Source organism: Eubalaena glacialis, chromosome 7 (assembly GCF_028564815.1).
Source record: "Eubalaena glacialis isolate mEubGla1 chromosome 7, mEubGla1.1.hap2.+ XY, whole genome shotgun sequence".
Classification (NCBI taxonomy): domain Eukaryota; kingdom Metazoa; phylum Chordata; class Mammalia; order Artiodactyla; family Balaenidae; genus Eubalaena; species Eubalaena glacialis.
In genome coordinates, this window is record NC_083722.1 from 63,394,835 (window position 1) to 63,421,762 (window position 26,928).

General features: G+C 43.0%; 1 protein-coding gene across 1 annotated transcript in view; it reads left to right on the forward strand.

The window, feature by feature from the left end:
* The window catches only part of STAC (SH3 and cysteine rich domain), a 111,999-nt gene that overhangs the window by 34,607 nt on the left and 50,464 nt on the right, over window positions 1-26,928 (forward strand). Inside the window, exon 2 of the mRNA XM_061195245.1 lies at window positions 9,820-10,096. Coding sequence (XP_061051228.1) covers window positions 9,820-10,096 — 277 coding nt within the window. The remainder of the gene's footprint in view (window positions 1-9,819; window positions 10,097-26,928) is intronic.

Here is a 26,928-nt window from a genome sequence, read left to right on the forward strand (position 1 = left end):
GGGTCCAAATCCAAAGCTGAACCCCGGGAGCTGTACGAACAAAGAAGAGAAAGGGAAATCTCTCCCAGCAGCCTCAGAAGCAGCGGATTAAAGCTCCACAAACAACTTGATGTGCCTGCATCTGTTGAATACCTGAATAGACAACGAATCATCCCAAATTTAGGAGATGGACTTTGGGAGCAGGATATATTAACTTTTCCCCTTTTCCTTTTTTTTGTGAGTGTAGATGTGTATGCTTCTGGGTGAGATTTTGTCTGTATAGCTTTGCTCTCACCGTTAGTCCTAGGGTTAGATCCGTCCGTTTTACTTTTTTTTTTTTTTTACTTAAAAAAAATTTTTTTTTCCCTAATAAAAGTTTTCTTAATAATTTTTTCCTTATTTTCTATTTTTAAAAAAATTTTTAATAAGTTTTTTCATATTTTTTATTTTAAAAAATTAAAAAAAATTTTTTTTCTTAATAAATTTTTTCTAAATAATTTTTTTCTTATTTTTAGTATAAAAAATTAATAAATCTATTTTTAAAAATTAAAAAAAAATTTTTTTTCTTAATAAATTTACTCTTAATAATTTTTTTCTTATTTTTTATTATAATTGCTTTATTTTATTTTATTTTATCCTCTTTTTTTCTTTCTTTCCATTTTTTCTCCCTTTTATTCTGAGCCGTGTGGATGAAAGGCTCTTGGTGCTCCAGCCAGGCATCAGGGCTGTGCCTCTGAGGTGGGAGAGCCAACTTCAGGACACTGGTCCACAAGAGACCTCCCAGCTCCACGTAATTCCAAACGGCGAAAATCTCTCACAGATCTCCATCTCAACATCAAGACCCAGCTTCACTCAACGACCAGCAAGCTACAGTGCTGGACACCCTATGCCAAACAACTAGCAAGAGAGGAACACAGCCCCATCCATTAACAGAGAGGCTGCCTAAAATCATAATAAGGCCACAGACACCCCAAAACACACCACCAGACGTGGACGAACCCACCAGAAAGACAACATCCAGCCTCATCCACCAGAACACAGGCACTAGTTCCCTCCACCAGGAAACCTACACAACCCACTGAACCAACCTTAGCCACTGGGGACAGATACCAAAAACAACGGGAACTACGAACCTGCAGCCTGTGAAAAGGAGACCCCAAACACAGTAAGATAAGCAAAATGAGAAGACAGAAAAACACACAGCAGATGAAGGAGCAGGGTCAAAACACACCAGACCTAACAAATGAAGAGGAAATAGGTAGTCTACCTGAAAAAGAATTCAGAATAATGATAGTAAGGATGATCCAAAGTCTTGGAAATAGAATAGACAAAATGCAAGAAACATTTAACAAGGACGTAGAAGAACTAAAGAGGAACCAAGAAACGATGACAAGCACAATAAATGAAATTAAAAATACTCTAGATGGGATCAATAGCAGAATAACTGAGGCAGAAGAACGGATAAGTGACCTGGAAGATAAAATGGTGGAAATAACTACTGCAGACCAGAATAAAGAAAAAAGAATGAAAAGAACTGAGGACAGTCTCAGAGACCTCTGGGACAACATTAAACGCACCAACATTCGAATTATAGGGGTCCCAGAAGAAGAAGAGAAAAAGAAAGGGACTGAGAAAATATTTGAAGAGATTATAGTTGAAAACTTCCCTAATATGGGAAAGGAAATAGTTAATCAAGTCCTGGAAGCACAGAGAGTCCCATACAGGATAAATCCAAGGAGAAACACACCAAGACACATATTAATCAAACTATCAAAAATTAAATATAAAGAAAACATATTAAAAGCAGCAAGGGAAAAACAACAGATAACACACAAGGGCATCCCCATAAGGTTAACAGCTGATCTTTCAGCAGAAACGCTGCAAGCCAGAAGGGAGTGGCAGGATATACTTAAAGTGATGAAGGAGAAAAACCTACAACCAAGATTACTCTACCCAGCAAGGATCTCATTCAGATTTGATGGAGAAATTAAAACCTTTACAGACAAGCAAAAGCTGAGAGAGTTCAGCACCACCAAACCAGCTTTACAACAAATGCTAAAGGAACTTCTCTAGGCAAGAAACACAAGAGAAGGAAAAGACCTACAATAACAAACCCAAAACATTTAAGAAAATGGGAATAGGAACATACATATCGATAATTACCTTAAATGTAAATGGATTAAATGCTCCCACCAAAAGACACAGACTGGCTGAATGGATACAAAAACAAGACCCATATATATGCTGTCTGCAAGAGACCCACTTCAGACCTAGAGACACATACAGACTGAAAGTGAGGGGATGGAAAAAGATATTCCATGCAAATGGAAATCAAAAGAAAGCTGGAGTAGCAATTCTCATATCAGACAAAATAGACTTTAAAATAAAGACAATTACAAGAGACAAAGACGGACACTATATAATGATCAAGGGATCGATCCAAGAGGAAGGTATAACAATTGTAAATATTTATGCACCCAACATAGGAGCACCTCAATACATAAGGCAAATACTAACAGCCATAAAAGGGGAAATCGACAGTAACACAATCATAGTAGGGGACTTTAACACCCCACTTTCACCAATGGACAGATCATCCAAAATGAAAATAAATAAGGAAACACAAGCTTTAAATGATACATTAAACAAGATGGACTTAATTGATATTTATAGGACATTCCACCCAAAAACAACACAATACACATTTTTCTCAAGTGCTCATGGAACATTCTCCAGGATAGATCATATCTTGGGTCACAAATCAAGCCTTGGTAAATTTAAAAAAATTGAAATCGTATCAAGTATCTTTTCCGACCACAACGCTATGAGACTAGATATCAATTACAGGAAAAGATCTGTAAAAAATACAAACACATGGAGGCTACACAATACACTACTTAATAACGAAGTGATCACTGAAGAAATCAAAGGGGAAATCAAAAAATACCTAGAAACAAATGACAATGGAGACACGACGATCCAAAACCTATGGGATGCAGCAAAAGCAGTTCTAAGAGGGAAGTTTATAGCAATACAAGCCTACATCAAGAAACAGGAAACATCTCGAATAAACAACCTAACCTTGCACCTAAAGCAATTAGAGAAAGAAGAACAAAAAAACCCCAAAGCTAGCAGAAGGAAAGAAATCATAAAGATCAGATCAGAAATAAATGAAAAAGAAATGAAGGAAACAATAGCAAAAATCAATGAAACTAAAAGCTGGTTCTTTGAGAAGATAAACAAAATTGATAAACCATTAGCCAGACTCATCAAGAGAAAAAAGGAGAAGACTCAAATTAATAGAATTAGAAATGAAAAAGGAGAAGTAACCACTGACACTGCAGAAATACAAACGATCATAAGAGATTACTACAAGCAACTCTATGCTAATAAAATGGACAACCTGGAAGAAATGGACAGATTCTTAGAAATGCACAACCTGCCGAGACTGAACCAGGAAGAAATAGAAAATATGAACAGACCAATCACAAGCACTGAAATTGAAACTGTGATTAAAAATCTTCCAACACACAAAAGCCCAGGACCAGATGGCTTCACAGGCGAATTCTATCAAACATTTAGAGAAGAGCTAACACCTATCCTTCTCAAACTCTTCCAAAATATTGCAGAGGGAGGAACACTCCCCAACTCATTCTACGAGGCCACCATCACTCTGATACCAAAACCAGACAAAGATGTCACAAAGAAAGAAAACTACAGGCCAATATCACTGATGAACATAGATGCAAAAATCCTCAACAAAATACTAGCAAACAGAATCCAACAGCACATTAAAAGGATCATACACCATGATCAAGTGGGGTTTATTCCAGGAATGCAAGGATTCTTCAATATACGCAAATCAATCAACGTGATACATCATATTAACAAATTGAAGGAGAAAAACCATATGATCATCTCAATAGATGCAGAGAAAGCTTTCGACAAAATTCAACACCCATTTATGATAAAAGTCCTGCAGAAAGTAGGCATAGAGGGAACTTTCCTCAACATAATAAAGGCCGTATATGACAAACCCACAGCCAACATTGTCCTCAATGGTGAAAAACTGAAACCATTTCCACTAAGATCAGGAACAAGACAAGGTTGCCCACTCTCACCACTATTATTCAACATAGTTTTGGAAGTGTTAGCCACAGCAATCAGAGACGAAAAAGAAATAAAAGGAATCCAAATTGGAAAAGAAAAGGTAAAGCTGTCACTGTTTGCAGATGACATGATACTATACATAGAGAATCCAAAAGATGCTACCAGAAAACTACTAGAGCTAGTCAATGAATTTGGTAAAGTAGCAGGATACAAAATTAATGCACAGAAATCTCTTGCATTCCTGTATACTAATGATGAAAAATCTGAAAGTGAAATTAAGAAAACACTCCCGTTTACCATGCAACAAAAAGAATAAAATACCTAGGAATAAACCTTCCTAAGGAGACAAAAGACCTGTATGCAGAAAATTATAGGACACTGATGAAAGAAATTAAAGATGATACAAATAGATGGAGAGATATACCATGTTCTTGGATTGGAAGAATAAACATTGTGAAAATGACTCTGCTACCGAAAGCAATCTACAGATTCAATGCAATCCCTATCAAACTACCACTGGCATTTTTCACAGAACTAGAACAAAAAATTTCACAATTTGTATGGAAACACAAAAGACCCCGAATAGCCAAAGCAATCTTGAGAACGAAAAATGGAGCTGGAGGAATCAGGCTCCCTGACTTCAGACTATATTACAAAGCTACAGTAATCAAGACAGTTTGGTACTGGCACAAAAACAGAAATATAGATCAATGGAACAGGATAGAAAGCCCAGAGATAAGCCCACGCACATATGGTCACCTTATCTTTGATAAAGGAGGCAAGCATATACAGTGGAGAAAAGACAGCCTCTTCAATAAGTGGTGCTGGGAAAATTGGACAGGTACATGTAAAAGTATGAAATTAGAACACTCCCTAACACCATACACAAAAATAAACTCAAAATGGATTAAAGACCTAAGTGTAAGGCCAGACACTATCAAACTCTTAGAGGAAAACATAGGCAGAACACTGTATGACATAAGTCACAGCAAGATCCTTTTTGACCCAGGTCCTAGAGAAATGGAAATAAAAACACAAATAAACAAATGGGACCTAATGAAACTTAAAAGCTTTTGCACAGCAAAGGAAACCATAAACAAGACCAAAAGACAACCCTCAGAATGGGAGAAAATATTTGCAAATGAAGCAACGGACAAAGGATTAATCTCCAAGATTTACAAGCAGCTCATGCAGCTCAATAACAAAAAAACAAACAACCCAATCCAAAAATGGGCAGAAGACCTAAATAGACATTTCTCCAAAGAAGAGATACAGATTGCCAACAGACACATGAAAGAATGCTCAACATCATTAATCATTAGAGAAATGCAAATCAAAACTACAATGAGGTATCATCTCACACCGGTCAGAATGGCCATCATCAAAAAATCTAGAAACATTAAATGCTGGAGAGGGTGTGGAGAAAAGGGAACCCTCTTGCACTGTTGGTGGGAATGTAAATTGATACAGCCACTATGGAGAACAGTATGGAGGTTCCTTAAAAAACTAAAAATAGAACTACCATATGACCCAGCAATCCCACTACTGGGCATATACCCTGAGAAAACCATAATTCAGAAAGAGTCATGTACCAAAATATTCATTGCAGCTCTGTTTACAATAGCCAGGACATGGAAGCAACCTAGGTGTCCATCATCGGATGAATGGATAAAGAAGATGTGGCACATATATACAATGGAATATTACTCAGCCATAAAAAGAAATGAAATGGAGGTGTTTGTAATGAGGTGGATGGAGTTAGAGTCTGTCATACAGAGTGAAGTAAGTCAGAAAGAGAAAAACAAATACAGTATGCTAACACATATATATGGAATCTAAGGGAAAAAAAAAAAAGAGGTCATGAAGAACCTAGTGGCAAGATGGGAATAAAGACACAGACCTACTAGAGAATGGACTTGAGGATATGGGGAGGGGGAGGGGTGAGATGTGACAGGGTGAGAGAGTGTCATGGACATATATACACTACCAAATGTAAAATAGATAACTAGTGGGAAGCAGCCGCATAGCACAGGGAGATCAGCTCGGTGCTTTGTGACCACCTAGAGGGGTGGGATAGGGAGGGTGGGAGGGAGGGAGATGCAAGAGGGAAGAGATATGGCAACATATGTATATGTGTAACTGATTCACTTTGTTGTAAAGCAGAAGCTAGCACACCATTGTAAAGCAATTATACTTCAATAAAGATGTTAAAAAAAAAAAAAAAAAAAAAGAAAGACTGAGGACCTAACATAGATCGAAGAGACTAAGGAAACGAAACTAAATGCAATATGGAATCCTGGATTGGATCCTGGACCAGAAAAAAAGGCATTATGGGACAACTGGAAAATCTAATAAGATCTGTAGATTACTTAACAGTTTTATATCAGTGTTAGTTTCCTGGTTACAATCAATTTACTATATTGTACTATGTAAGATGTTAACATTAGGGGAAAGTGAGTGAAAGTTACACGGGGATTCTACTATTTTGCAATCTTTGTATTACTAAAATTATTTTTAAATAAAAAGTTCAAAAAAAAATAGGTCATGCAGTTTTCACTGCATTGCTCTTTCATAGGTGAGCAATCCAGAGCCCTGCTGAATTGAAGAATTCAGAATAATTTTCTAACACCTAATAGCTAATGTTTAAAATCAGTAGTTTTTTTTTTCCTCCTTTGGTGTAATCTAACTGGGGTTTTTTCTTAATTATCTGAAAGAAGCAGATCTGTTGTTCATTTGACAAAAGAAACTGCCCTTAGCCCTTATCTTTAGCTAAATAGATTGTTAAAACCAGAGAAAGCATCAGATGGGGCTTTAAACAGAATTGGGATTCTATTTGCTGCTTTGATTCTCCAAGCTGCTGTTAAACCAAAAACCGTTTACTAGGTTCCTATAAATCTAATGTGCAGCTTTAGAGGGGTTCTGCAGTGCTTTCAAAATGAAAAGTCAAGGATCAGAAACAGTGTATGAAATACACAAAGGATTCAGCCTGTAAATTGACAATCCATTAGCCACTTTTTTCAACACCTAAGTAAGTTTTTCTTGAGTTAACACAATACAAAATAGCAGAACCAGGGTATGGAAAAGTCTCCAGATGTAGACTCAGATACTTATGTTCAAGTTCTTTTTTTTCAATTGAAGTATAGTTGACTTACAATATTATATTAGTTTCAGGTGTACAACATAGTGGTTCAATGTTTTTATAGATTATATTCCATATAAAGTCATAAAATATTGGCTATATTCCCTGTGCTGTACGTTACATTTTTGCAACTTATTTATTTTATACCTAGCAGTTTGAACCTCTTACTATCCTACTATATATGTATATATGTATATGTATGTGTGTGTGTGTGTGTGTGTGTGTGTATCTGAATCACTCGCCTCCTGTCTAAGTCTCCCTTTCTCCAGCGTCAGTCCAATTTATAGCCAGAAGGACTTGATGTGCAGAAGGTGTGTTCTGCTCCTTTGCTGGTTCCAGGCCCTCACCTCTGTGGGGCTCAGTCTCACAGAGCGATTGCTTCATAGCCCCCTCGCAGTTAGCTTTGCTGGAGATGGAGGGTCCTCTTCAAAATAAGTGCTGTGCTCCCAAGGGCTCATGACTCCCTTCCCCTGTATCAGTGAGGATGCGCTAGGTTACGGTTCAGTAACAAACACTCCAAGATAACCCAGAAGCTCCTCCTTCCTGCTCCTCCTTCCTGCTCCTTTAGCAGTTCCAGCCCCTCTGCTGGGTCTGTGCTGTAGGGCGGAGGGAAAGGGACAAGAGTCTTGGCGGCCCACAGTTTCTGACCTTTTATGGAGGTTGCTGCTGCTTCTCAGGCTACCCCTTTCGGGCTGACGATGCTCCATTGCTGGTCTTAGTGGGGCTTCTCTAGAGGGCCCTGCAGGGTGTTCCCCCCCGACCCATACAGTTCCCTGAAGTAGAACACTGGCTTCACGTGGTCCCGGCCAACTTCAAATGGGCAACAAGGCACAATCCCACCACACGTTTGGAAGGTGGGGAGAACAGCATTGTATTGCTGTGTACACACGATAGATACTCAACTTAATGGTTCAAAACACCAACCATCTCTTTAGTTGATGATTCTATGGGTTGACAGTTTGAGCAGGACTCAGCTGGGCAGTTCTGCTGGTCTCATCTACGCTCCTTGATTCCCTGCAGGGAGCAGGGTGGCTCTGCTTCGGGTGTGTCACTCGAGTGATGGGGGCTTCTGGACTGTGTGTCTCTCATAGTCCTTTCAGGCTATATCGGGTTTGTCCATATGGCAGTTTGGCAGGTTTCCAAGAGGGCAGACAGAAGCATACAGGGCATCTTGAGATTTGGGCTTGGAAGTGGCTTGAAGTTGCTCTGCCGCCTGCTGTTGGTCAAATTCCCCAAACCAACAAGATTCGAGGAACTCCAGCTTTGATGGGAGGAGCTGCGAGGTCACCTTGCAAAGGGGCATGGGAAGGGGAAGGGTAGAGAACTGTGGCATCCACCCCAAGCACTAAGACCACCACATCTTCCTGATCTTTTGCGGGAGAAGTTAGGGGGCTGATGGCTAGATTAGGTGGCTAGACTCGGCAAGGCCAGATCAAGACATCTTGTGCGTCCAGTAGGGGTGTCTGACCACACTTGATGGAGGCCTTTATTAGAATAGTGTGATGAGCACTTTTTTGTCTACAGCTTTGGGGCTTAGACATTAATTCCAGGCAACAGGCATGGATATTCAATCACAAAAGGAAAACTGCCTTAAAGGTGAAATGACCTACTACAGGTCATGCAGCTGCTAAGTGGTTCGTTTCTTTTATCTGGGGAGAGGGGAAACGATGCACTAAGGGCTGGTGATTAAAAAGCATAATAAATGCCAGAGACTTAAAAGGCCACTGTGCCTGGGATGGGCCGAGCAAGGTGGACGGTGGTGTGAGCTGTCATTGGGATCCAGAATCTACCAGCCCCTGGAGCCCATGGCAAGGAGCTTTTCTTTAAATTTATAAAGAACAAAGGAAACTCTGTGAAGGATTCTAAACAACAGGCTCACAGACCCTTCCAGCTGCCATGTGAAAACTAGATTGGAGGTGCAGACTGGACCAAACCGAGTTAGGATTCCTCCAGCCCCGTGTGGTGCCACTCCAGGAGTCCCAAAGGCAAAGGAGAAATGGTCTAGTTTGCCATGACCAAAACCGAGAGGCAGGGCGCAGGGAGGAGCAGAGAAAGTCAAATGGATAATTTCACACCGTGCCCTCCTTAAACACACACACACGCACACACACACACACTGCTTCGGACCCAAGCAGGCTTGAGAAGTTCCGGCTTGTGTTCTGTGATACTTTAGCCAAATTAATTCCGAGTCAGAGAGTGGCCTCCTCTGCTTTGCTGTGTGAACAGACAGATGGCTGCCAAGGGACCACAGCAGAGAAAGACCAGCAGAGACCCCAGCATGAGGGACCCAGCCTTTGAGCCCAGGAGTTCATACAATTAATATTTCCAGTGATTCCAATTCAAAAGGCAAATGGTGTCCAAAGCAGTGGGCTATTTTGACAACACGTGCGTGGGAGGGCAGGGAGGCAGAGAGGAGGGGCAGGCGGTGGAATAGGGGCTGCTGGCATCACCCACCCCCCTCAGGGACACCTGTGAGCCTCCCCAGGGGCTGAGGAAGTCCGTAGGAACAGAGCAGTCCGTGGAGCAGGCCTCAGCCCCACAGCAGGAGTCTGCACGATTGATCGTAAGTCTGTTCTGTCATTGCATTGCAGCTCCAGAAACTAAAACGATCACTTTCTTTCAAGACCAAGAGTTTACGGAGCAAAAGTGCTGACAACTTCTTCCAGCGAACCAACAGCGATGTGAAACTGCAGGCGGACATGCTTTCGGAGGTCAGCCCCAGCTCCAGCCTGCTCCCTTCCCCCGGATGCCTGACGTCCACAGTCACCAGGGCCGGCCTGTACCCAGGCGGCGGCAAGGCCCACGCCTTTCAGGAGCACATCTTCAAGAAGCCCACTTTCTGTGATGTCTGCAACCACATGATCGTGGGTAAGCTGTCCCTCTGCCTCCTCCTCCAGGTCCCTGCATCCCTGGAAAGCCAGGTGAGAGGGGTGTACCTGAGTCCAGGTCCCCGTGGACAGACTCTGAGCCTGTCTGATATGCAGGAGGGTTGTTTGGGAGCGTTTGGGGTAACAGTGTGTGTCAACAGGTAAGGGAAGCAGGGCTGGGCGGAGGGAGATGCTGGGTTGTGGTATAGATGGAAGAAAGCTTCCAGCCGATCCCCAGGGAGCTCTCAAGCCCTGTACAGTCATCTCGCGTTGAGGCCAGAGGTCTGGGGCTTTGTATGCCTGCATCACCTCTCACCGGGTACGGGCAGCCCCTGGGGAGGGGGTAAAATCTTGAACAGAGCAGTTCTTTTTAGCTAAGGGCAGTTAAGGGAGAGGGAATCCGTGGGAGGCAATCAAGGTGCTGGGCAGTTGGGGTTCGAACGCCTCTGTTCTGCAGGAAGATCTGAGTGACGCATTGCAGGGTCCTCTCCAGTATGCGTGGCCGTGTCTATCTGGGGTCGCCTGGGCAGGGGGTCTGTGGCTTGGTGAGCTACAGGTGAATGACCGAGACAGGCAGCTGTGGAAGGCAGGAGACCTCAGGGAGGCACTGACCCAGGCAGGACAGGGGATTCAGTTGGAATGGTGATTACAACTCTGGACCCGGAAAGGACTCACTCCTGGTACCTCAGAGAAATGGTGATAGCCTGAGCGTCTTGGGGGTTGTGCCCAGATGAAGAGAATGACCTATAAAATGTCCCAGCTAGAAGGAAGACCTGAGCCATTGAGAGCCAGGCGCACAGAAATTCTGCAGTAAACACTCTTCTGCCTGTCCCACGGTGGAAACCCAGTGACCAAACAGATGGAGGAAACCATAAAGGTACTTTGGGTGGAACTCAGAGTGAACTGAAACCCGTTGTTTCAAGAAGAGCAGTGTGTCCTGGTGATTGACGGGTCACTGCAGAACAAGAGAGAAGGAGGAAGGAGACGCCCATGTGTGCTCTCAGGGGGCAGTTAGGATGTACCCACCCTAGGAGAAGTTGAAGGGCAGAAGGCTGGAATTAAGAGAGGAAATGAGGCTGGAAATAAAAAGATGCCAGGCTGACCGAGATGGGGACTATCTTCCAGAGACGGTGCTGATCCTGCAGATATGAAGCCAAGCAAAGCCTAGAGTGCCTGGACAGCCACTGAGAGGGTAACAGGTGTGAGAGACAGGCCTTCCCCACGTGGGGTCCCAATGCCAGGGCCACGCCGTACCTCCTGCTCACTTACGGCCTGGATGCTGCAGCGCTGGGCTTGGCCGTGAAGGCTTCAGGGAAGAACACTTTAAGATCAAGATCCTGTTTCCCAAGCTGGGAGCCAGGGCCCAGTGTGGCCCTGATATGTCGTTCGTCTCACCTTCCAGCTCCTCAACCCTGACACTCACCCTTCCCAGCCCCCCGTTTCCCCTTCAGTACCCATTTCCCGTGGCCCAGCACCTCTTCTGAGTATGACAGTTGTCTCAGGTCGGATTCCCTAGAAGCAGAGCCTGACATGGGGACTCAAGCGCACGTAATTTACTGAGAGGGTGCTCTCAGGACAAGAGGGAGAGAGGGAAGCGGATGGAGAAGGGGAGGAACTAAACTAGGAAGTGGTCTTAGGTGGATCTTGCGGGAGTCTGGAGCATGAATTTCACCAGTTGGTCCTTCGTTGAGGCCAGCCTTTGGTATCAGTGGGCTTCCCTCCTCCTCCCATGATGGAGGTCATTTCAAATCCCTGAGCAAAGTGGCTCATGTTCTGCCGATGGCAATTTTCTGAAGAAAGGGGCAGCTGTGAGCCACGAGCAGCCAGCACAGATACCACCAGTGTTATTAGTGAGGTTTTGCTGCTATAACGAATTACCACAAACTTGGTAGCTTAAAACCACACAAATTTATTATCTTATAGTTCTGGAGATCAGAAGCCCACAGTGAGTCTCACTGGGCTAAAATCAAGGTGTCCGCAGAGCTGCATTCCTTTCTGGAGGCTCTAGGGGAGAATCCATGTTCTTGTCTTTTCCAGCTTCTAGAGGCTGCCCACACCTTGGCTTGTGACCCCTTTTTATCTTCAGTGCAATGAAACATGGCAGTGGCAGGTCACCTCTTTCTCACACCACCATCTCTTTGGTCCTGACTCTCCCCCTTTCCTAAGGATTCTTGTGATTACACTGGACCTACCTGGATAAACCAGGATAACCTTCCCATCTCAAGGTCACCTGATTAGCAACCTTACTTCCATTTGCACCCTTGAGTTCCCCTTGCCACGTAACATAACTACTCACCAGTTCTGGGGATTAGGACATGGACATCTTTGGGAAGCCATTGTTCTGCCTATACCGACCCAGTACAGGGTATCTGGGCAGGGCATCAGCAGTGTCCACCATGGCAATAGAAGAAAACCTTAGTTGAAGATCACAAGACTGGCCTCTGTTGATTCCTTTCCATCCTGTCTCTCATGCCAGTCATGTGATAGTTGTATTCCAGCCAAAGGCTTTGTGATGTCACAGGGTGAGAGGCCATCTTAGTTTGAAGTGGGCAGAGAGGTACCTTTCCATATGGTACACAGAATGGGGAGAGCGCTGACCCATGTTTTGCTCCTGGCTATTCCCATGAAACAATTAGCCCCTTCCCTTCCCAGATGAAATGAGATGAGGGAGTGAGGATGGTAGAAAGACCATGCATGTAGAACCAGACAGCCTAGATTTTTTTTAGAGCCCCGTGCAGCTGTGTGACCTCATGCCAGTGACTTGCCTTCTTTGAACCTGTGTCCTCATTTTATGTGGAGATGATAATACCACCCTCAGGGTTTTGTGCGGATTAATGAACTGGCAGAAGGGAAGTACCAGGCATCTGATAGACCTCAGTAGAGGAAGGTTATTGGAATTGATATCATTATCATTATTATTAAACAAGAAAATAGTCATTTTCCTAAGGAAGAGAAGGCTATTTAGAGGGTAAACCAAATTAGTGTAACAAAAAAAATTTTTGACACTTTTTAGGCATAAATAATTTTAAAAATAATGTCATGGTAACAGAATAATTAGTCCCTCATCTACACAGCAGTGTTTTACATACACCTTAAAGATTGCCTCTGATTCTGCATTTCCCATGCTGTGAGGGAGATGAACAAGCAAGCAGGTGTCTAGAAGAGAGTGATCAGAATGGTGAGTGGTGTGCCAAAATAAGATTGTGAGGAAACGCTGGGAGTTTGGTGGGGAAAAGACTTTGGATGTGCAACTGTGTTTTAAAATACCATATTGGAAAAGTCAAGAGACTTACTCTCTGTGCCTTTAGAGGGAAAGGTTGGGAACAAGGGGTAAAGTTAAAAGACAAATTTCAGGGAGAATATAACCATTTAACTGAGGCACTTGACCGGTAATTGAAGGGCCTGCCTTATGAGTAGCGAGTAGTTTAACTTCTCCCAGGCATAGGTCGTCTTGAAGATCTTCCCCTACTTCATTATCCGATATTCTTTGAAATGAGACCCTGCTGCTTCCCAAAGAGACCAGTGTCTGTCATCATTGAACGTGGACATATCAGTGGTTTCCAGTGTAGCTGGGAAGGCAGGGTTCTGCGGTGTCCTTCACTTTTGGCCAAGACCCAGTTGGCGGGGGGAGGGTGTGGGGGGGGGGCTGTTTATTCAAAATGGGGAGCAACGTCAGCCCCTTTTGCAACCATACAGGCCTGTCCTCATCCTCAGAAAACCATGATCTATTCACACTCTCATTTTCTAGTCACTATTATTATTCATGTTCTTCCTTCCAACAGGCCACATTTAGGAAGAGTGCTTTGTGTCAGTCAAGGATTTCCAAAAAATCGCTGTATCACAACTACTCTAAAACTGCAACGTGCTCAAAACAGCTTTCTTTTACTCTTACTCAGCATCTTCAGATCACCTGGGGTTTGGCTGATCCAGACTCAGCTCAATTATTGCGTCTTCTCTCTCTTCCTTATCTCTTACCCTTTCCTTGGACCCATGGGCTGCCCATGCCATGTCCTTCTAATGGCAAGGACAAGTGGAGGCATACAGAGTTTCCTAGGGCCTTGGGTTGGAGGAACCCAACTGTCACTTCTGTGGGTACTCCACCGGGATGTGGGTCAAACCCATGTCCAAGGATGGAGAAGTGCACTCTGCCCTCAGTAGCAGGGATAGCAAAGCCACCTGCGAAGGATAGAGTGAAGAATGTTAATAATCCAGCCTACCACTGGGCTTAGGATGGCCTCTGCACTACGGAGCCTTTTTTGTCTGGGAGACACTACTAAGTCTTAGAGCTAAACTACCTTCCACGTCCCTTCTGCATCTGGAAGTGATGCCTGGCATCTGACCGTTACCATGGCAGGGAGGGGGTCTCATCATGTCTTTTGCTCAGAACTCTGAGGCAGTTTGGCCTCCAACTTCATTTTTGTGTCTACCTACCTAGCTTCGGAATTTGATGCATCATTTTCAATTTCCACACAGATTTCCACCGGTCCTTTTCAAGGCAGTGCTATTCATAACCCTTAAATAGGTGATGATGAGTCTCTATTTTCAGTCTCATGACGAGTGTGAAAAGACCCACAGCCTGTGTCTTTTTAAAACAACTAATGGAAATGAGTTCACCTCTGAGGAATGTCACGGTCATTACCCTAAAGAGGATTCCAGGTACACCTCAAGCACAGTGACAATTTTGAAAGATTCTGTTTTGAAAATCACACCAAAAAAATGCTTTGTGTTAAGGAGAATTTCACTATAGTTTTCTCTTCTCAGAATTAAATGTATAGTGCCTTTTTAACATAAAAAGAAAGAGAAGAAAGAGAAAAAACGGTCAACAAGGCACACTGCTCTTTTCAAAGATGAAAACCAAGTAAACCAAATAGTAGGCTCCTTCAAGGAAAGGAGAAAGGGTATTAGAGAGGTGATGTGAGACCGGAGGGAACGGGGAGAGGGAAAAGGCAGAGGAAGGAGGCGAGGAGAGGAAGAGGAGTGAGGTAAAGCAGAGGCTGAGGGACGTTATCCTTCCCGAAACACTGCCCAGGGCTTGTAATCTGTGATAGAGCACAGCTGATCTGCCCTTCTTCTTTACTCCGCAAACCTAACCTCCTGTCTCTACATAATCACCTGAAGATTTGTTTTCTTTAAGCCTCAGCTTATCTTCATTTTCTAAATTCTGGGGAAAGACCACTGCTACTATCCCCTTAGAATGACATTCCAGAGAACATATTAAAGCAGGTTTTTTCCTTTCAACTGAGAACCAAAGGTTATGTAATGATGGCCAAGAAAAATCAAATCTCATTTGTGCAGTTTCTAGCTGATGGATATTTGTATAAAAATAAACGGAATCTGGCATCCTCGCTGTCTAGGATTTCTAAGTTGGCACGGACACTCAGAGTTGGGTTTACAGGGTCTCACATGTGTGCCTCGCCTGGCTGCCTAGGCCTTAAAGCTGGAAAGCCTAAACATTTGCCACCAGAAAGTGGCAGTAAAAGTAGACCAGGACCCCAGCCTCATTCCCTGCCCATCTCTTTCTAATTTCCTTGGCTCCTTCGCTCATGCCCTCATTCCCTAGTGCCAGCGTTGCCCTTGACCTTAGACTTGACACCTGAGACTGCTCCTCGCCTGCTGACCCTGCTCTGAGGCCCCTTGGGTTAAGCAGGCACTATGGCATGCCCCCCGCCTCCAGGACATGGCTACCCTTTATGATCACCTCCTTTCCAGAAATGTGGTCACCTATGCAAGCCAAAGATGATCAAGCCAGTCTTTCATGGAGACATGAGAGAAATAGGCAGTTAGGTGTGTTCACCAGCCCCAATGCTGGATGCCCAAGCCTTTGGGTCAACAGGATTCAAGAGCCAGTCTTAGACCAGGAGAATCCTCTTGTACTTGCTTAGAAGAAAAATACTTCCTCCACCAAAACAATCCACTCTTGCCATCTTTAGGCCTTGGCAGTGGGAGTTAGGGTGGGAGACTCGTCTTCACTGGGCACCCAGTACATGTACATGTATTCCATCTAAGGGCACTCTGTCTTTACAATGAACTGTCTGCAGTGACTCGTTTCAGGAGAGCATTGAATTTCCTTGCGGTAATCTGCATCTCATTGGAATTGCAAAGACTGGAACACGTCAATATGTACTATTAGCATAACTAACTCAGTGCATGAGTCCACTCTGTCAATTAAGGAGGTTTTTCTAAGGGACTCCATTCTGATACCTTGTTTCCAAAACTATTTTTAAATTAGCTAAATGTTTTTAGTTGGCAGCCACTTAGAAGACACAGCATATTAAATGGGCACGTATTTTCTAAACAAATATTTAGCAAAAAGGCTGGATTTCATTGCCTAAAATGTCAAGTTTCCTCATACAGTCACTGCAGTCAAAGGGTCGTTTACTTTCTAACTGTCCGAGTAGCAACCACTGGGGAAAACAATAATGGCTTTGTCTTGGGTAAGAATCCCTAAAACAGGACAGAGTTAGAGATCCTAGTGAAAGTGGTTTATTATGGGGAGAGCCCTCAGGAGAAGGGGAATCAGAGAAACAGGACCGGGCAGGCGGAGGAGCTAAGCAAGGATGTGGTCTCAGCTGGAGTTGACGTCACATGATTCCACCCAGGGGGAGCTCTGGAACACAGATTTTATCATATCGCCAAGTAGCCCCACCTTGAGACCAGGGTGTTGGCCTTTGTATACTCCTGTAGCTCAGTCATTGGCCATGGCTGCCCCCCAGGGGGCAGTGGGAGTGTGACGTCCCAGACAAAGAGGATCCCATTTGGCTGAGAACAATTCTCTGAAAAAGGGCACCTGTGAGCCATTCGGAGCCAATACTCACAGTGTCCGTAAGGTAAATAAAATCTAGGCAAGGCACTAACAGCCTCAGTATCTCTGTAAACACACTTTAATGCTACAAGATGCAGTATAAAAACATCCTCCACTAGGAATGAATTTGAAATGCAGATGGACCTTGGCATTGTTGTACCTATAACACTGTGTTATCATTATAATGAATAATATAAGGAGAGGAAATATTACATTACACTGAGTCCAGGACCTTTCTGCTATGCTTTTGTTTGACCATTAATTTAGATGTTTCCTGACCTATTCGGACCTCATCCGATTGCTTGAAAAAACCATAAACATTGAAACATTAACCACACCTTGAATGGAAATATTCGCTCACCATTGAAGTTGTTTCTTGGTTGGAAACGGCAAACAGAAATCAAGGGGAATATTAAAAAGCAAATGTAAAATCCATGTATTCTCAGGATGGAATTAAAACTCTTGAGATGCCATCAATCATTTAGCTGGACAGTTGTTTTAGGAGCTGTGCAGCTTATAAATAAGAAAATACAAGTGCTCTCTAGAACATTTTTCTTAAATTTCAGATGTATATTTTCCTTTGGGCTGTGGTATGTGTCCATCATAAAATGTGGTACCTAGACCTCAGTGATTTGCCCTATGGGATTGTTAATCTCTGGAGTCTTAATTGCTTACAAGTAGCAGTAAGTTAACTGCTACTTTTCTACTAGGGGACAAAAAGGCAACGTAATGCCTGGTCCATCAGAAGTAATTTCTTTGTATTCTTTGCTTCTCTGGCCCCCTTGAGAGAATTGTGTTGCTTCTGGGGGCAGGGTTTTAAGTGAAAGTAAATAAAACTGGAGCACACCCAGGGTAGGGAGATAGTGACCCTGCCTGCTGAGGAATGTTTACAGGAGGTGGCAATGCTTGGCTTGGAGAAGACTTTGGGGGACACAGTCACTGTCTTCAAATAGCTGAAGTGATCTCATCTGGAAGAGGGTTTAAACTTGCTCGGGGTCCCAGGCGCACAATGATGGATGATACAGTGAGGCAGAGTTCAAGATGCTAAAAGGAAGAGCTTCTAAAAGTAATCCGAGAAGTAGGCTTCGTAGATTTGGGGAGGGAGGATTTTCTGTAGTAAAATATGTGTTTGGAAAATGCTGTACACTACAATCCCTTTGTATAGTCACAGCACACGTTAGCATTTGGAAGTCCTGCTATCCTGAAGACAACCAAGTGTTATCAGTGGAGAACAGAGGCAGTGTAGCAAATGGGTAATAACGGAGGTCTCCCTCCTGAAGATTTTCTTTTCCCTAATTCCACTCGGCTGTCATTGAACGCTCTTTGGCATGTCTCTCTTTAATGGACACAATTTGGAAAGCCTTTACAGTGCCTGCAAAAGCAAGTTCATTAAAGAGTTATTAAGACTTCAGTTCAGATCCCGTGTTCTCAGAGAATATTGTACTCAGCACCTTTTAACTAAAGGGGCACAAAATACTTTTCAGCTAGCGTCTTCCATTAGTTTCCTGAAATTTTACTCCTGCTGCCATGTATTTTAAGAAATACATTCTCTCTCATTTAAAATGACTTAAATGAAAAAGTAAACCACATGCCTTCCAGCAAAGATTGAGCAGAAATGGATGTTGGTAGGCTCCAAGGAAGGAGGTATGTTAGAGCCTCACACAGAGGTGGAAGCAGCTTCTGTCAGGGGCTAGTGTTATGCTCTGGGACCTCACATGGGACTGCATGGTATCACTTGACCTGCTGCCAAAACAGAAGACAGGACCATAGGAGTTGGAGAGGACTGCCCGTGTTACCAGATTGCTCACCACGCTACCCTGCAACGGTCCTAATGTGTTCTGAGCCCATTGTCAGTGCCCCAGCGTTTTTGCTCTTCCTTCTGGAAGGTCTGGGACACCCTTCCTTCCTGCCCCATTTCTCCATCCATGCCAGCACCAAATCAATGAAAAGGCTTTCTCCGGTTCCTGTGGTGACCACTTTCTCTGAACTTTCATGTCATTTCTCAAACAGCCTACCCCTTGAAGGCATGATCTGGTCTGATGCAGGTGCCTATTCCCACAGCAGCCAGCACAGCACCCACCGGCATGTAGTGGGTATTTTAAAAAGAGTAGTGAGTGAGTGGGAGAAAAATCGTGTGCCTTAAATACCAACCAACAGAAATAGAAGAACATGGAAAACTCCCTAATCCCCTTGCAAGCCATTCCCCTGGTGTGTCAAGTCTCCAGCCTGCCCAAAAGGAAGCTTGACACAGAAGGCCAATTTTCTCATCTGTCATCTTTCTCTGTATTTCTCCTTTGTGTTGCATATTTTCATGTTAAGTTACTCAGCGCACAAAGGGTCATAACATGGATTCCTTCATTGTGAATTATATCCATAGCCAAATAAAACAGCTTCCTATCCTGTTTAATACTTCTGTCATGAATCCCACTGTTATAATAACGCTTCCACCTTAGTTTTTTTTTTTTAATAGTAATCTTTTATTTATTTATTTATTTTTATATTTTTATTTTTGGTTGTGTTGGGTCTTTGTTCCTGTGCGAGGGCTTTCTCTAGTTGCGGCAAGCAGGGGCCACTCTTCATCGCGGTGCGTGGGCCTCTTCACTATCGCGGCCTCTCTTGTTGCGGAGCACAGGCTCCAGACGCGCAGGCTCAGTAGTTGTGGCTCACAGGCTTAGTTGCTCCGCGGCATGTGGGATCCTCCCAGACCAGGGCTCGAACCCGTGTCCCCTGCATTGGCAGGCAGATTCTCAACCACTGCGCCACCAGGGAAGCCCCCACCACCTTTGTTTTTTAATACTTGCCTGGTATGCCTTTATCTGCCTGTAACTTTAAACCTTTTTTGTCGTGTCATCTAAGTGCTTCTTTTGAAAATAAGCGTAATTGGATTTTAGATTTCTTTTTTTTCCCATCCTAAATTTTTCTTCTTAAATGGAAGACGTTTATGCATTAGTATTCATTGTTATGAGTGAAATATTTGGCTTCCTTTTGTCTGGTACTATATGATTTCTATTCTGTGTTTCCTGTTTCCTTCCAGTTCGTGTGTGTGTGTGCACGTGTGTGATGTGTGATTTATGTGTTCTTTCCTTTTAGAACCTCCACAGTTTGAAAGATATATAATATATTCTTCTCCTAACAATTACCTCTGAGGTTTTCAAAAAGCACTCTTTATTCCACATTTTTCAAGTTATTAAAAAGTAAAATAAATATGGTATTTTTATTCCTCTATTATTGCAGATAAGCTTATCCAACTTTTAATCCCAACTCCCATCGTGCCAGCAATAGTATTTCCACTTCTTGTTTTTGCGAATTAAGTACGGCACTCTTGTCAATCCATATTTTTATTGCTTTTCCAATGTTTTGCAATTCAGACATTTGAGAATAAATCTTAAGATATACATACCTTTTATGACAAGATTTATACATTGATTTAGACATTTCCAGTTTTAACTGATTTTAGTATTTACCACCAGCTCTATTCTCACGTAACATCTCCATTCTTAGCTCTTATTTTTGTTTCTCAGTTGTTCAGTATATTTCCAGTAATATTTTTTAAGAGGATATGGTACCAAAGGCATAAGGAAGGACATTGCCATGGGCCCCCTTGCTAGGCTAATGCACCTCTTGCACATTGGGGCAGAATGATGAGCAGAGTCCAATCCGGGAATTCCTGCGGTTTCCACTTAATGTCTCTCAGCCTGTTCTGCGGCTTCGTCCCCTGTCCACTGTGGTCTCACTGAAGCTAGTTGCACACTCTCGCCTTTTACTTTAGTCCATGAAATCCAAAGATCTGAGAACTGCTGCTTTATGATAGTAACTAAATCATCTGTACTATCAGTTCTAACCTTCACTTCTTCTAATAAGGATTTTGATTGTGAAATTTTATTTTTTTGCTGTCCTGTATTCCCCATGCATTCTTCCAGGTTTTTTATTCCTTCTTTTTTTTTTTTTGGCCCCCTGAACCACTCGGCATGTGGGATCTTAGTTCCCCAACCAGGGATCAGACCCTCACCCCCTGCAATGGAAGCGCGGAGTCTTAACCACTGGACCACCAGGGAAGTCCCTATTCCTTCTTTTGACTCCTTTATTGTAATATCTGGTTCTCTTGTATTTTATTGTCAACCAAAAGCAGATGCTGTCTATAATTGTCTTCTGTTTAGTATAATATAATTCTTTAAAATGCATCTTCCCTTACAACACTGTGAAAGGAGCAAAGGAGACAGGTGATTAATGCAGTCACGTAGACGAGGTGAATGGCAAATCTGACGGTGTAACCTCCTGAGGGCAGAGGCTGTGGTGTGTTGTGTTCACTGTAGCATCCTCAGCGCTAAGTCTGGCGCCCATCCTGTAACAGGTGTTCAGTGTGAATCTGTTGAATGAATAAATAGATAAATGATTGCTCAACCATTGATAACTATTATCAGAATTATGGTTATGATTATTTTTATTATACACAGAAAAATATTCACAATTAAGAAGGTAGAACTGCAGGTAATCTCAACAGCCATGGATCCATCATACATTGAGCACCAACTGTGTACCGGCCCGGTGCTGATGTCTAATACCTTCATAAATTCAAGTGAGGAGACTGAGAGGTACCAAAGGAGAAGAGACCAGAATTATCTAGAAACTGGAAGAAGTGAGGAGGAGCCCCTGACTCTTTCAAATGAAGACCTGCTGGGCCTCCTTCCATGCAGATGCTGCGGTGTCCACTGGGGAGGATGGGTTTAACAGGCCTCGTGATGCTCTCACTGGCCTTCCAAGGCCATCCCATCCCACACCCCCATCCAGAGCATCAGACTGGGATGTCCCAAAGTCACATCACTGATGGGAGAATATCTGAGTCCTGTTTGGGGGACTAGTTGGGGAAGTCAGGCACCCAAAGGAACTGTTAGAGGCTGGTTCATCTCAGTGATGTTAGCCATACTTCCACATCTGTTCCTAAAGTTGTTTTTCTTAAGGTACACATCTGCTGACATTAGGAAGACATGGGCACTGCCTCCCACCCTGTCCTTAAACATCTCATGATTATTGAGAATAAGAAAGGGACCAGGTGGTGACGAGAGAGTCTTTATATGCATAAAAAATAAAATAAAAATTTCCCAGCTTGTCAGACACTGCTGCTATCCTATCAGTGTACGAAAGAAAATGAGGGACTTCATTCCTGTGAACTGTTTATTTTACTAGTAACTGACCAAAGTCTTAAGTGGCCAAATTTGAGGGGAAAATTGTGGGAAAAAAAGGTAGCCAAAGGAAAGAGACTGTCCCTCTTAAATTATTATCCATCATGATGTTTGCAGGTGTTTTGGTGATTTCTTGAATCACAGCACAGACATGATTTCCAGAGAAATAATGTTATTCGTGCCCCAAAGAAGAGATCTGTATTTCGGGAGCCTTTTAAAATCATACCTTAGTGGAAAGAAATGACAGTACAGGAGAGTATTTCCACTGCATAAATAACTGGCCAGACAGGGGAGAATGATAATTCAAGGCAGTCTTTTGTTACATTTTTAGTCATTCTCTGAAGGTCTAGGTCACCAGCTTGATGCTATTTAGTAATATCATAGCCAATAGATTGTGACTATATATATTTCCATGTTCTTCTGTGACCCTCTGTGCTTCATATATTTCCTCCTTGTCCCACCTACCAAGAAATTAAAAACCTGCCTAGGACAGAAGGAAAGGAGGAGAAATCTATCAAGGTGGAGTTGGGTGGACAGAAAGTAGACGGTGAATTCTGGATACACTTTAAGCCTTTTCTAAACTTGTGGCTGCAAAACATTTTCCTGACTGTGATGTTGCCGATTTATGCCTTCCTGCTTGAGGTTAAGACCAAGCCGTGGCAGACAAATGTAGAAAGGACCCATGCTTAATTTTGTGTTTGGAAGCTAGGGATCTCCTGGAATAGGCCATCTGCTGTTAAAAACAGGGGAGGCAGAGACCTGTTGGAAGATGCGTATCCTGTGCCTGCATTCAGCTGCCAGGGCAGGGAACGCTCCACTGACCTACTTTAGAAAGGTCCCTTTGCTTGTGCAGCCCCAGGGATATCACATAAATGACAGAACTGGGCCAGTAGTTAAAAAAAAAAAAAAAAAATAGGACAGCCCTTTGTGTGTATCTGGGGCTCAAAGCATCCGGCAGGTGTGTGTGTGTGTATACATGTGTGTGTGTGTGTGTGTGTGTGTGTGTGTGTATAAGGGAGACACCTATACACTGTGACCCAGCTATTAAGGACAGAAGATGAGGGGAAGAGAAATACTAAAGCATTTTCTTTGTAGTTGATCAAACACTGTCTGGTTGCTGAACCAGAAAAATAAAGCATAGACTATTCTATCACATGCTAAGCTTACCTGGAAAGATCCAGAAACCTATAGCTACCCCACACTCCTCGTCCCAACAACATGACAACAAGCAAGCACAGGAGTGCACACGTAGATACCTGCCGGCACGTGTGCTCACCACACACACACTTTACCTCCAATCAGGGAAATGTATGTTTCCATTGACATGGCAAGAACATGGCTTCAAGAGTTTTCATTCTGGTCCCTTACAGTCTAAGATTCAAGCACTGTAATGCCATAAAGAGAAGTCACAAGAATGACTTATTATAACCGAGGTGGGACAGTGAACCAGCTTGACTCTGACCCAGAAGGACTGTATCACTTCACGTGAGATCAGCCTGATAGCCCTCTTTGAGAAGGAGATTTCAAGGAACATTTTCTGAGCATCCATTTTCTCGTTTTAAAAATAGAAATAAAAATATCTCTCTGATAGATATGGCATAAAGATGCAATGAGACAGTGCCCCAAAGCAGTGGTGCCCACTTAGCAGTAAGGTTCAGGGCTCTTTGCTTGTCCCTGTCTTCCTGTCCTGCTGTCCCAGGGGGCACGTACTGGTGCTGGCCGGCCTCTTTCCCAAGCTCTGGTCTCTCACTTCAGCTACCAGAACTCTGCTGCTCAGATGCCTTGTGGATGCTGAAATGCCTACATCTTCCCACAGTGAAACAAATCATCTCCTTCCCCCATAAAACCTGCCACTTTACTGCTGGCCTCTCCTACTGGGGCACATGGCACCTGTGTGCTCCCATCTACCTGGCCAGAACCTCAAGGCTATCTTTGACTTCTCCCAGCCCCTCTCTCTAGAAACCCAACCCATGAGCAGCACACTCTGTCAATTCTTCTTCTGTGACTTCTCCACGGCCAACTTGCTCCCGTCTTCCCACTAGTCCTGCCTCAGGCCAGGCTTCAGCACATCTCACGTGAACTGTTTCAAGAACTTCCTAAACTATGTTCTTTTATCCATCTCTACCACCTCATCTCCCCTTGACACTGCTGCCAACCCTCTTCCGAAAGCAAACTGACATCGAATTACTGCTTTTCTCAGGAATGCTTGCTTGACCTGATTGCCCAAAGAATTATACTCAAGCTCCTTAGCTTGATGCTTATTCTAAAACCTCCAGTAGCTGACAAAGGCAAAGAAGGGCTTTGTCCCATCAGATTTATAGAAGTGAAACTTTTTTCACTGCCCTGACAGTCATCATCAGTGGCACTAGTGAGCATCTACAAGTGGATCATTGCAAACAAATTCAAAATACAGAACTGCAAGAGAGAGCCAGGAGAGAGGCAGAATGGGGCAGAGAGGTTGGGGTGGGTATTTGCATTCTGCCTCTGCACTTAGTAGATGGAGTGACCTTGGACAATTGCTTTACCTTCTCTCAATCCCAATTTCTTTTTTTTAAATTTTTATTGAAATACAGTTTGTTTACAGTGTTGTGTTAGTTTCAGGTGTACAGCAAAGTGATTCAGTTATACATATATATAAATATATATTCTTTTTTACATTCTTTTCCATTATAGGTTATTACAAGTTATTGAGGATAGTCCTCTGTGCTATACAGTAGGTCCTTGCTGGTTGTCTAGTTTATATATAGTGATCTGTATATTTTAATCCCAAATTCCTAATTTATTCCTCCGCTGGCTCCCCTTTGGTAACCACAAATTTGCTTTCTATGTCTGTGAGTCTATTTCTGTTTTGTAAATAAGTTCATTTGTATCATTTTTTTAGATTCCACATATATGTGATAATCATATGATATTTGTCTTTCTCTGTCTGGCTTCCTTCACTGAGTCTGATCATCTCTAGGTCCATCCATGTTACTGCAAATGGCATTATTTCATTCTTTTTTATGGCTGAGTAATATTCCATTGTGTGTGTGTGTGTGTGTGTGTGTGTGTATATATATATATATATATATATATATATATACCACATCTTCTTTATCCATTCATCTGTCAGTGGACACTTAGGTTTTACTTCCATGTCTTGGCTATTGTAAATAGTGCTGCTATGAACGTAGGGGTGCATGTGTCTTTTCCAATTATGTTTTTCTCTGGATATGTGCCCAGGAGTGGGATTGCAGGATCATATGGTAGCTCAATTTTTAATTTTTTAAGGAACCTCCATACTGTTCTCCATAGCGGCTGTTACCAATTTACATTCCCACCAACAGTGTGGGAAGGTTCCTTTTTCTCCACATCCTCTCCAGCATTTATTATTTGTAGAGTTTTTCATGATAGCCATTCTGATCAGTGTGAGGTGATACCTCATTGTAGTTTTGATTTGCATTTCTCTAATAATTAGCAATGTTGAGCATCTTTTAATCCCAGTTTCTTTCAAATGAGATTGAAAATAACAATACCTACTTCATGGAATTTACTGATAATTAAATACATTGATACAAGTGAATGTTCTTTGTGGATTATAAAACTCAAAAATTGTTCAGTATGATTAAAGCTATCTGTATGTATGAAAGGTTGAGATTAATAGCATGCCAAATTCCTCGGAAAGCACTTTGGAGATGGAGAGACGGGGTATAGCATAGATTGGCCAATCCATTCTTAGGAGAGCTGAGGATAAATACAAATTCTTGAGCCCTAAGCTAGAAGAACAATTCTGAAGAAAGCAAATGAGACTGTGAAAACTGCAGACCTTAGAGAAGAGAAGACAGCAGCAGAGATTATTACTGAGGTCAGGGGTATTCCAGATGGTCATGAGAAATTGATCATTCAGGAAGACATGTCTCAAAACTTCAAGCCACACACATGTAACAGAAGGAAAGCTTGCAGGCCATGGTGTTAGAACGTGAACTGGTGACCCAGAGGGCAAAGGCTATGGACTCCAAACACAAAGCCCTGAGCCAACCCAACTCCTGTTGCTATTTTTGAAGCTCAGTGTGGGTGAGGGGCGGGAGAAGTAGGGAGAGTTTTTCCACTAGGAGTCAGAAACCAAAATAGGAAAGATCAACAGAAGCATTTATAAACAATGAATGCCATTAATTTTTTTAAGCTAGGAAGGAGTTGGAAAAGATGTAATGTGGCAGGGAGTGGGGAATATAGTCAGGGAAAGATGGCCCAGGGGTCTTCAAACCATCTGTTCAATTGAACTCATAGTAGGGGACAGATAGCATGGGTTATTTTTAATCAAGTTCTCATGAGTAGAGTTCAACTGTGATGGGAAAAATGTTCCCATTTTTTCCCCTTTATCAGAAAACTTTCTAACTATTGAGTGATTTCCGAAGTTTGGGGGCAGTTTAAGCTGTATTGCTCGAATTCTGAAGCTCAAACTCTTTCTAGTACACCACACTATGAGGACAGGTCCAGATAGTTATCAGCATCTGCTTTGAGGAGGGTTTGAGGAATCAGTAGCAGAGATGGAAGGAGTGATTCCCAGAATCGGCTTTCAGCCCCTTCCTAGATCAGGCAGTCATCAGATGGAACAGTATTCTGGCCTGGATTGTAGGGCCAACCGGGAGCTTGGAGAGTTCTGGGTCCCAACAAACCAGGATGCAGTCACATTGGAACTTTGGCATGAAAAGCAAGACTGACCAGCTGGGAGCTCAGGCAGTAAAGATCTGCAGGCGACTAGAACCCGGTAGTCACACACGCCTCCAGGAGCCAGGGGCCACAAGAAGGAACCTCACTCCTTCCACAGCATGAGTGGGGCAGAACCCCAGCATTCTCTCAGCCTGGGCGCTT